The 12,280-nt window shown below is 43.9% G+C and overlaps 1 protein-coding gene across 4 annotated transcripts in view; it reads left to right on the forward strand.

The window, feature by feature from the left end:
- The window catches only part of LOC124554847 (serine/threonine-protein kinase stk11-like), a 108,328-nt gene that overhangs the window by 38,241 nt on the left and 57,807 nt on the right, over positions 1 to 12,280 (forward strand). For all 4 annotated transcript variants that reach the window (XR_006968472.1, XM_047128509.1, XM_047128508.1 and 1 more), the window contains 2 exons: positions 1,223 to 1,355; positions 10,860 to 10,996. Coding sequence is in view for 3 of the 4 variants with exons in the window: in XM_047128509.1 (XP_046984465.1) it covers positions 1,223 to 1,355; positions 10,860 to 10,996 (270 nt within the window). In the remaining variant the exon portion in view is untranslated. The remainder of the gene's footprint in view (positions 1 to 1,222; positions 1,356 to 10,859; positions 10,997 to 12,280) is intronic.

Raw genomic sequence — 12,280 nt, forward strand, 5'->3', positions numbered from 1 at the left:
TCGGATTGTAGCCTATTGCAATTGCAGTTTATCATATCACGACATTGCTGCTCGCGTTGGTCGAGATCCAATGACTGTTAGCAGAATATGGAATTGGTGGGTTCAGGAGGGTAATACGGAATGCCGTGCTGGATCCCAACGGCCTTGTATCACTAGCAGTCGAGATAACAGGCATCTTACCCACATGGCTGTAACGGATTGTGGAGCCACTTCTCGATCCCTGAGTCAACAGATGGGGACGTTTGCAAGACAACAGTTCGACGACGTTTGCAGCAGCATGGACTATCAGCTCAGAGACCATGGTTGCAGTTACCCTTGACGCTACATCACAGACAGAAGTGCCTGCAATGGTGTACTCAATGACGAACCTGGGTGCACGAATGGCAAAACGTCATTTTTTCGGATGAATCCAGGTTCTGTTTACAGCATCATGATGGTCACATCCGTCTTTCGCGACATCGCAGTGAGCGCGCATTGGAAGCGTGTATTCGACATCGCCATACTGGCGCATCACCTGGCGTGATGGTACGGGGTGCCATTGGTTAGATGTCTTGGTCACCTCTTGTTCGCATTGACGGCACTTTGAACAGTGGACGTTACATTTCAGATGTGTTATGACCCGTGGCTCTACCCTTCATTCGATCCCTGTGAAACCCTACATTTCAGCAGGATAATGCACAACCGCATGTTGCAGGTTCTGTACGGGCCTTTCTGGATACAGAAAATGTTCGACTGCTGCCCTGGCCAGCACACTCTCCAGATCTCTCACCAATTGAAAACGTCTGGTCAATAGTGGTTGATCAACTGGCTCGTCACAATACGCCAGTCACTGCTCTTGATGAACTGTGGTATCATGTTGAAGCTGCATGGGCAGCTGTACCTGTACACGCCACCCAAGCTCTGTTTGACTCAATACCCAGGCGTATCAAGGCCATTATTACGGCCAGAGGTGGTTGTTCTGGGTACTGATTTCTCAGGATCTATGCACCCAAATTGCGTGAAAATGTAATCACATGTCAATTCTAGTATAATATATTTGTCCAATGAATACCCATTTATCATCTGCATTTCTTCTTGGTGTAGAAATTTTAATGGCCAGTAGTAGATAACTCTGAAGACAACTCTTTCTTTACCTTTAATTTAAATATTTGCAAAAATAATTAAAGAAATGATTGTGTTTAGCAAACTCTAGGTATCCCATTAATTGCAAAATCTATGCTAGGTACTTTAGTCAACTTATTGATGGCTTGGAGTATCTTCATAGCAAAGGAATTGTTCACAAGGACATAAAACCAGGAAATTTGCTTCTGACACTTGACGAAACACTCAAGATATCAGATCTAGGAGTTGCTGAGGTAAGTTATATTTTAGTAGGTGTAGTTCAGATTTATCTGCAGTTAGTTTAATTGTTTGTCATTTGTATAGATAATACATACTTTCTCAGTTTTTAAGTCTGCATCTATAATGGAGACTCGATTAACTAGACTAATTGTTGTCATAAGTCATTCAGTTTATCAACAATCTGGATAATCGAATGTATGAAGAAGAGAGATTTTTGTGTTATTAATTCGAGAAAGGTAACCTATGTTGCCCCCACATGATTATCTTTTGGGTACTTTGTCATGTTGCTTTCGCATGAGATGCTCTGCGTCATTTTCTGCTTTTATATTTTCTTATGTTCCATCTTTATGCATTTCCTGCTGTTTGTTTGCCTGCAGCATGTTTTCAACAATTTCATCATCCAACATGATCGGAAAACCTTTATCATTACTGTCACAAGTAAGCCAGTCTTTAATATGATAAGCACTAAATTCCTGGTATATTAGTATGTTTGTCATTAGCTCATTTATATCCTCCAAAACAGAATCATCCATATCGGTTATTCTTTTTTCTCCCTGAGAAAGTTAAGATTATGGTTTATCGATGTGATGTGAAGCCGTACATCCCACCTCCTATGAGGTGTTTTAAATGCTTGCGTTTTGGACACATGTCTTCCCGCTGTTCACAGGCCCCTCTCTGTGGTGACTGTGGACGTCCACTCCATGAGGGGAGTCCCTATGTTCCCCCTCCTGTGTGTGTGTAAATTGTCATGGTAGTCATTTTCCACATTCACCAGATTGCCCATCTCCCATAAGTCCAACCCCTCGTCCAAGTCGTGGGAGATGGGCAACGGCACAAAGTAGGGGACTGCCTATAGGGGCGATGTACAGCGGGGACTTCGTGTGCCCCAGGACTGCTACGGTAGCTGGGAAGGCCCTATGGGAACCCTGAAACGTGACGGCTAACGGGGCTCTGGTGAAGCTGCGATAGGCCTAGCAAGCCAGTAGTGGATAAATCAACTGCTTTTAAAAAGGGAACATGCCTCGGATCACGGAACGGATTTAAAGGAAACTGACCAAGCAATGGAAAAGGATTATGAGATGGTTTACGACTGGGCACCTTAAACGTAAGGACTCTAACTGGGAAGTTAGAAGAAATTGTAGAAATGATGGAAAGGAGGAAATTGGACATTTTGGGACTTGCTGAGACTAGGTGGAGAAAAGTTGGTGAAAAACCACTAAGTAAAGGATGTAAACTGTACTGGATAGGGAATGAGAGGGGAAGAAATGGAGTGGCAATAGTGGTCAGAGAGGGTCTGCAGGAGGAGGTGGAAGGTATCAATGATCGAATGATAAAAGCCAGAGTACGAGTGAAAGGAAAAAGCATTGAAATCATCCAAGCATATGCCCCACAGGTGGGGTGCACAAAAAAGGAGGAGGAGGAATTTGAAGATGACATGCAAAAGCAGCTAAATGGAGGTAATCAGATTATGATAGGGGACCTCAATGCACATGTTGGCACAGACAGGAAACGATTCGAGGAGATAATGGGACCAGAGGGCTGGGGGAACCGAAATAGAGAAGGAAAATTGTTGCTGGAATTCTGCAAGAGGAATGGGCTGGCGATCGCAAATTCCTGGTACAAGAAGAGAAGTAGCCACAAAATAACTTGGTACAGTGGAGACTGGTCCCAAACTTTAGTAGACTATGTACTAGTGGATAGGCAGATGATGAGCAGCCTCACAGATGTTAAGGTCATTCCATCTGAGGCCTTAGACAGTGACCATCGGCTGTTGGTAGCCACCCTGAGAGAGAAAAAAGATAGGAGGGCAACAGATATACAGGAGAAAAGGTTGAAGACATGGATGCTGAAAGAGGATGAACGGAGGACCCAGTACCAGACACTGATCAGGAAGAAGCTGCCAAAGGAAGATCAGAGAACAGTGGAAGAAGAATGGGGAGATTTTAAGAGGGCTCTAGTAGTTGAGGCAGCTGAGACTGTGTGCGGAAGAACTAGCACAAAGAGGAGAAGTAAGGAAACCCCATGGTGGAACAACATATGTAAAGAGGCAGTACTTCGAAAGAACAAAGCCTTCAGAGAATGGTTCCAGACCCGAACAGAGGAAGCTAGGGTAAAGGAAAGCAAGAAAGCGGCACAGACCATAGTAAGGGTGGAGAAGAAGAAGTGGATGGAAAAATGGACAAGAATGTTAGAAGAGGACAGTGCAGGGAACAAAAAAGTACTTTACACCATGGTAAGAAATAAGAGGAACGACAGAAGCGAGTGCCTGAGGATCATGGATAATAATGGAAGAGTTGTGGAGGAAATGCATGATCTCAAAAAGATTTGGAAGGAGTACTTTGAAGATCTGTTGAATGCCGCCAAGCGGGTAACTAACAGTGATGGAGAGCATAAGGCAGCAGACAATTATAATAGTGGGGAAATTGATGATCTATTGGAATGAAGTGGAAGAAGCCATAAAGAGGATGAAAGGGGGCAAGGCACCAGGTTGGGACGAAGTAACAGTGGATATGATACGAGCAGCAGGAGAAGTAGGAACCCAGTGGCTATACAGAGTGCTGAGGGTGGTGTGGAAGGAGAACAGAATTCCTCAGGATTGGAAGAAAGGAATTATAGTCCTGATCTTCAAGAAAGGGGATAAAAGGAGATGTGAGAACTACAGAGGAATCGCCCTACTATGCCACTGTGGAAAAATCTATGAAAAGATCCCGGAGAAGAGAATAAGAAGCAGTATTGAAAGTAGACTGCAAGAGGAGCAGTATGGTTTCAGACCGGGAAGATCAACAACGGACCTCATATTTGCGGTAAGGCAACTGCAGGAAAGGCACTATGAGTACGGGAAGGACTTAATCATGGCCTTTTTAGATATTGAGAAGGCGTATGACAGTATCTGTAGGGACAAGCTCTGGGATGTGCTGAACGCAAAAGGGATAGATGAAGAGATAACACGAAAAGTCAGAAAAATGTATGAGGGAAGTGAGAGTTGTGTGAAAGTGGGGAGGGAACGTACTGCATGGTTCAAGCTGGAAAATGGGCTGCGACAGGGAAGTGCACTTTTGCCTTTATTGTTTATTATTGTTATGGATGAAATCCTACAGCAAGTATCAGATGCAATTGGAGATCATAAAATGAAAGCAGTGCTTTTTGCCGATGACCTGATGTTATGGGGAAATTGCGAGGAGGAGGTGCAAGAGCAGTTAGATGTATGGGAGGCAACGGCAGCACAATATGGAATGCATTTCTCTGCAAAGAAAAGTGAAATAATTGTCACAACAAGGAAGAAGAATAGGCCAAATGTGGATATAACTTGTGGAGGGGAAAAACTACAAGTGGTAGAGAACTTCAAGTACCTGGGAAGCATGATTGAAAGTAAGGGGGGAAACGCAATGGAAATAAATGAAAGGTGCAGAAAAGCAGGGCAGTTCTACAAATGCATTAGGGGGCTTATTTGGAGCAAGGAGGTGCCACAGAAATCCAAGGGAATTATATACCGAACCTACTTTGTCCCCATATTGGCATACGGAAGTGAGACATGGGTAATGCACAAAAGCGACAAAAGTAGAATACAGGCTAGTGAAAGGTGTGCTGTACGCTGATGAGAAGCATGGCTGTTGAGATGGAACATTTGTTAGTGGACAACTTCTGGGGAAACTGCTCACCTCAGTTGTATAAGGTTTACCTAGGTATGTGGGCCTCTCTCTAGATGGACTATAATTTTCCTAGCTGCTCATGGGACCAAAATGGACCCCTCGAAATTTTCTACTCTCTTCCTAACGGAATGGGTGGGCTGGTGGTAGGTATCAACACACAATTGGTCAAGAGACCTTGTGTGATGAGCCCTCTGGATTCTCAGTTTGTTAAGACCAGTTCAATATTTAGTAAAAGAATGCGTTCTGCATGTCAGAATGTGCTTTTGATATTGAAACTTTGAGGAAGTTTCCCCTTTTTACATTCAGGAGAGTTTAGAGGGGGTTGCAGTTACATTAAAATCTGTTAAGCAGTTGTGCAATGGGACACTGTTAGTTGAAACTTTGGATTCTCAAGAAGCATCAAACCTACAGAAGGGCCAAAACCCTTGGGGAATGTACTATTGAAACTGAGCTCCAAACCACCTTGAACTACAGCAAAGATTTTGTGACGTGGAGGGTAGTGGTGGACATCACAGAGATGTACTTAAAGCTGAGTGATCCCTAGAAGACATTGTTGACGTCCAGAATATAATGAAAAGGGTGGATGGCACTCTGGGTAAATCAGATTTGTGTATACTTACTTTTAACAGCACAAAGCTTCCAGAGCTTGTCAAGGCATATTTCCTTTGCCAAAGCATGGAGTCTTATGTCTCCTACCCAGTGTGCTGTTTCAAATACCAGTGCTTTGGGTGTAAGGGAGAAGCCACTTGTGACAAATATGGCATGACCACTCATGAAGGAGTCACTTGTTAACCTCCTTTGAAGTGTGTGAACTGCTCTGTGGATCACTGTGTCCAGAGTAAGGGCTCCAGTGTATATCTTGAAGAATAGAAAATAAAAGAGCTTAAAACTATGACGTGTATCCTGTGTGGTGAGACCAAAAAGATGCATAAAGTAATGCTGTCAACTGCATTCACTACATTCTTTGCTGCTGTTCGTGAACAGCCACTTCAGAAGACTGATGCTGCTACACAGATGGAGGTTGCTAGTGTCAGTACTTGTACCTTTGTTTGTCAGTTCATTCATGCTGCTGCAGCTATTTTGAAGCCCATACCTCCTGCCAGAACACCAGAAAAGGCCGTAGTTGCTGCCCCTCCAAAGGTTCAGTCTGGTCCACAGCTCAGCATTGCCATTACCATTTCTGTGGTTGTGGATGTGAACCCTCCCCAGGCAAAAAAAAAATCAAAGCATCAACTGCTAATGGAGACAGGAAGCAAGCAGTCTGATGATGATGATGATGATGATGATGATGATGATGATGATGATGATGTCACTCTCTCTCTGACTTCTTTAATGATTCACCTTCAGAACCAGTGGCCTGTGAGGTCAGCTGGGGCACTCATCTCCCCCCAAGACTGAGCCTCCACCCAAACAGGCTCCCTTCTCCAGCAAAAAGACAGGTGAAAGTACTCCCCCCTGTGATAGATGGCTCCCATAATGCAGTGGAACATTAGTAGTTTCAGGACACATCTGGAGGAACTAAAACTCCTTGCACAGGAACACATGATGCTGGTGTTTGTAGGAAACAATTTTAAAGCCTCTGATGGCCCTGTGCTTACAAGGCTATACTCTCCATTGCAAGGCTGCCCTTACTGGAGAAAGGGTCAAGGGAGACGGCACTGTGTTTATCAGTCACACACACACTCCTCTGCTCTCCCCCTGGCTGTTGACCTGCAAGTGGTTTTAGTTGAAATTCGCACATGTCAGAGGATCACTTGTTGCTCACTGTATTTACCTCCACAAGGTGGATACACTCTGAGACTCTCATAGATCTTATAGAACAATGCCTCTGACACATTTCTCCTACTGGGAGACTCCAATGCCTAGCATGTATTGTGGGGTTTGACCTCTGCTTCCCATCAGGCTCGGGTTGTGGAGAGCCTCGTGATATCTCACAAGCTGTGCAACCTCAGCACAGGCACCTCCCACTCATTTCTGTACTGCTACTGGGTCATACTGTTACTGACTTCTCCTTCTGCTCTCCATCCCTCATGGATTCTGTTCAGAGGGAAGCCACTGATGACCTTCAGTCCAGTGAACCAGTTGGCTGCATTTGAATGCCAGGACAACATCCGGGAGTGGGTGGACCACATCACAAGTGATCCATCATGCCAATGATGTCTCTATCCCCAAGTCTTCTGGCCACCTTCGCAGGTAACCTTTCCCTTGTTGGACTGGTGAGTGCTGTTCTGTAATCCAGGTCAGGCATGCAGCTCTGCGATGGTGTAAGTGCCGCCCAGTGGTGGAAAACCGCACAGCCTTTAAAGTCATGAGAGAGCTAAAGCTTGACATGTAGTCGAGTAGTGCAAGTAAAGGTCTTGGCAAGTGTTCCTGAACTCTATCAACAGTTCCAATTGTTCTACAAAAATATGGGAAGCCTATCAGAAGATTTCCAGTAAACACAATTGATTACCAATCATAGCAGTTCTGAAACAACCCCCGGAGACATAGTTCAGACGATGGCAGAGCATTTTGCAATGACTACAGCCAGTGCCAGCCAGGGTCAAGCGTTCTGCCACTCCTCTATGGCTATAGGGAGGGGCAATTTGCACTTCAAATCCAACAATTCTGAGTCGTACAACTGTCCATTCTCCATGTGGGAGCTGTATTTGGCACTGTCTAAGGCTCATGATACTGCTCTCAGTAATGACCGAATCTGGTACATCATGCTTCAACATTTGGCAGCAGCATCAAAGGAAGTCCTCCTCAAATGTTTGTTTGATGTGGCAAACAGGCCACTTTCACAGCTCTTGGTGAGAGGCCATTTTGATACCTCTCCTTAATCCAGATAAGGACTGAACATGTCCAAAGTAGTTACAGGAGTATTGCCTTAAGACCTTTGTAGAAAAGACCCTGGAATGAGTTGTTAACTGTTATCTAGTCTGGATGTTAGAGGCCATGTAACTTCTTAGCCACTCTATGTGGATTCCAGAGATTTTGATCAATGTTCAACAATCTGACCCTGCTAGAGGCGATTATCTGGCAGACTTTTCCACATATACGACACTGTATTGATGTATTATTTGACATCAGTAATTGTTAGACACTACTTGGCGGCAGTGTGTTCTAGAGCAGCTCCACCAGTGGGGCTTCTGTGACCTTCTTTATATGGACCTTCCTGTCTAAGCCCTTTTTCAAGTCCCAAGTTAGTGTTGTGCTGTCAGTTCATTCTGAGCAGGTGGATGGTGTTCCTCAGGGCAGTATTTTAAGTGTTACCCTCTGTGCTATAGCTGTAAACAGTATTATGTCTAAGGTAAGGAGTCCTGTGCAGTGCTCCCAATTTGTGGACATTTTTACACTTTTCTGTTTCTCCTCCAGTGTTGCAACAGTGGCTCATCAGTGCAAGTTCTAGTTAAGAGTGTAAAGATTAGAGGAGTGGGCTGCAAATATAGGTTTCCAGTTTTCAGCTGAGAGAGAGAGAGAGAGAGAGAGAGAGAGAGAGAGAGAGAGAGAGAGAGGGTGTGTGTGTGTGTGTGTGTGTGTGTGTGTGTGTGTGTGTGTGTGTTCATTTTAATCATTCTCATCATATTTTTAATTTACCTCATTCGCATGTGCGGTGCACCATTCTCCCTTTTAAAGACTGTGTGAGGTTTCTGGGCCTCAGTTTTAACTCCACACTGTCGTCGTTAGCACACCTAAAGGACCTGAAGGCAAGTGGCAAGAAGGCACTGAATATCTTGAAATGTCGAGGCCATAGGTCATGTGGAGTAGAGAGGTTGCATCTGCTCCAGTTTTATAGGGCTTTATGCGATCTCAGTTAGACTGAGGATGGACAGTGTATGGGTCAGCGAAGTCCTGTCTTCTGCAGATTATTGTCGCTATCAACCGGAGGGGATTAGGACGGCCACAGACATTTAAAGGACCAGCCCCATACCCAGTCTCTTTATACTGAGACTGGGGAACTGCCACTTATAATGATATGGGAACTCCTCATCATGCATCAGGCATGTAAGTTCCCTGCTACTGTAGTTCACCAGCATACTGTACCATTGCTCATCTGGCTATGGAATTCCTCTTTACCAATCGTCCATGGGTAACAAGACCATTTGGAATCCGCACAAAGTGTGAACTGGTGTCACTTGGTTGGGAGCAAGTTCACCCCAAATCCAGGTCTTTAACCACCTGCCACCATGGTTACTGTAGAGGCTTAGCGGTATTTTAGATTTAGTGCTGTACAGTAGAGGTTGCACTCCTGCATGCGTTTTAATACATTGCTTTATGACATTTTAACTGAGCACCACAACTCTGTAGTTGTATTTACAGATGGGTCTAAACAGGGAATACCATTGGTTACTCTGTTGTTTTCCCTGATCATATCCTCAAGTTAAGATTACCTCACGAGTTTGCTGTATTTGGTGCAGAATTATATGTGGTCTTGCAGGTGCTGGAGGTGATAAGATGTGTCACGGGTGCTAAATTCCTTGTCTGTTCTGATTCCCTGAGTGCCTTTCACTCCCTACAGTGCTTGTACCCAGCAGATAAAGTAGTACAGAATATACAGGATACCCTCCTTTGGCTACAAAGGCTGGGGAAGGAGGTGTCTTTATTCTAGGTGCCAGGGAACAAGGGTATTGCAGCGAACTAAAGGGCAGATGTAGCAGCCAAGTAGGTGTGTTAAGATCCTCAGTTAATTCAGTCTGCTATCACCTCACTATTGAGGTACAGAGTGATGCGTTAATGGGAGTATGAGTGGCTAAAAGTCATAGGCTACAAGCTGTGTCTAGTTAAATCCGTAATGCTGCAGGGCCACATCTCCTTCCAGCCCCCCAGGCAGGATGAGATCCTCCTTACTCATCTTCACATAGGCTGCATCCCTATGACACATGGCGTCTTGCACCAGCAAGAGGACCCTCCAATATATGATGCTTGTGGTGTAAAAATCACTTTGTGCCAAGTTTTATTACACTGAATTTTATTTTCAGACCATAGAGGAGCAGCATATTTGCCAACAGATCTGCTCTCTGTTTTAAGTGATGTTCTAATGAATGTGGTAACAGTTTTAAGGTTTTGTGATGTCTTTAACTTGTTTATTAAAATTTTAGGGAGATGTTCGTAACAGGTTAACAGGATGACTAACACCCCCACATCTTTTTTGTAAATGGCCAGCCAGTTACATTTCCCTATGCCCTTATATTAAATCCTTTGTCATTTTACTTACGTTTTAATTCCATATATTGCACCTTTCACACTATCTCCATTGTCTCAAGGCATATGAGACAGAGTAATTGTGTGGGTCAAAACTAAGAGATGAGAGTTTGTGAGTGAGTGTGATTTTGTAAGTTTATTCCTCACTATCTAATAAGATTTTTCGCCATTTTATCCACATAAGTTTCTTTCAATATTTGTAATGGTACTGATTGATAACCTAGCCTTGAGTGCCCCAACATGAAAGAGAAGGTGCAAACCCCATCCCAAAACACAAACACAAACACACACACACACACACACACACACACACACACACACACACACTCTCTTTAACTATCTTTTCTTGTTGTGGAAGTTTCTGAGAGTCATGGGTTTTTTTTATATCCTCCCTGTCGTCGTAAATACTTCAGGCACCTGTTAGACATTTTTTCTGCCCCTGTGCATTCTATTATTGTTCATTCTGCTTATGTCATTTTTATTGAAATGTATTTATAATGATTGCCACAATTCCAATATCACCTGCATGGTTCCCCCCCCCCCCCCCCCCCCCTGCAGTGTAACCTTTGTGCTAGCTCTATATCAGATTTAAGGTGTTCATGTAAATTTTACTCTGTTTTCCTTTGTATTTGTTGTATGTACTATACCTTCAGTTTTGTAGAACACAATTTTTTTCTGTTTCAGTCATTACATCCATTTGCAAGGGATGACACTTGTTCAACAAATCAAGGCTCTCCTGCATTCCAGCCACCCGAAATAGCAAATGGTCATGAGAGATTTGCTGGGTTCAAGGTTGATATTTGGAGCAGTGGAGTTACTTTGCAAGTATTGCAAAATATTTTGTATTTGACTGCACTTAATTTTTACGCTTGGGAGTGGACTACTTCAGTGAAAGGAAATTTCAAATTAATGTGTGTCAGTTGTGAGGCAATTTCTGAACTGAATGACTTTAATCTGCTGATGAAATACTGACATTGAACTGATTGCACTGAACATATTGAATACTTTAGTTATTCTTGTATCTTATATCTTAAAATGTGTGTAAAAGAAAAACATAACTGCAGTGGTGTAGAAGAAACAATTTTTTTTTTTTTTAAATAGAATCTTTAGGATTAAAGGAGACCACTCACCAAAATGCAGCAGCATTGAATTGTTGATAGGCATACGCAAAAGAAGGAAAACTTGATAGCTTTTGTAGTTATCCTGTGCCAAGCTGGGAAAACACACGCGCACACACACACACACACACACACACACACACACACACAGAAACTAGCTTTGGCTTTGTCGGTTTAGCCAGCACCTTGTAGGGGCATAGGTGTGTGTGTGTGTGTGTGTGTGTGTGTGTGTGTGTGTGTAGGAATGTGGGTGGCAGCTATAGTTGTAGCAGTCGGAGGGAAATGGTAAATGCTGAAGGTGATGTGGGTACATGAATTTGGAGCAGATGACAGGATGGAGGAAAGGGAAACTTTTGGGTGGAGAGGGCGGGGCAGAGGGTTACCTGAGGTTAAGACTAGGATGATTACAAGAGCAGAGGTTATGTTGTAAGGATAACTCCAGTGTGTGTAGTTCAGAGAAGCTGGTGGTGAAAGGACGGATCAAGATGGTGCATGTGGAGCAGCCATTAAAATTGAACATGTTGTGCTCAGCTGCAGTATGTGCATTTTGATAGTTGTCATACATTCCACACCAAAAAATCCCTCCCATACAGCCTAACCACCTGTGGACAACATATCTGCAGTGACAAGAACTCTCTTTCCCAGTATGCTAAAGGCCTCACAAAGGCCATTACAGATGGGCAGTAGCCCTCAAACCTAGTTCACAAAGAGATTTCGCATGCCATTTTCTCATACACACCCAATCCTTCTACCACCCCAAAGAGTCAGCTACAAAGGAATACTGCCCCCCCCCCCCCCCCCACCTTCCTTGTCACCCACTATCACCCTGGAGTGGAACAACTGAACCATGCCCTTTGCCAGGTCTGTGATTGTCTTTCATCCTGCCCTAAAATCACTGATATCCTGCTCAAGATCCTTCCCATCTCTCCTAAAGTGGTGTTCTGTTGCCCACCGAACCTACACACCATAGTAGTCCATCCCAATGCC

This window comes from Schistocerca americana, chromosome X, assembly GCF_021461395.2.
Source record: "Schistocerca americana isolate TAMUIC-IGC-003095 chromosome X, iqSchAmer2.1, whole genome shotgun sequence".
Taxonomy (NCBI): domain Eukaryota; kingdom Metazoa; phylum Arthropoda; class Insecta; order Orthoptera; family Acrididae; genus Schistocerca; species Schistocerca americana.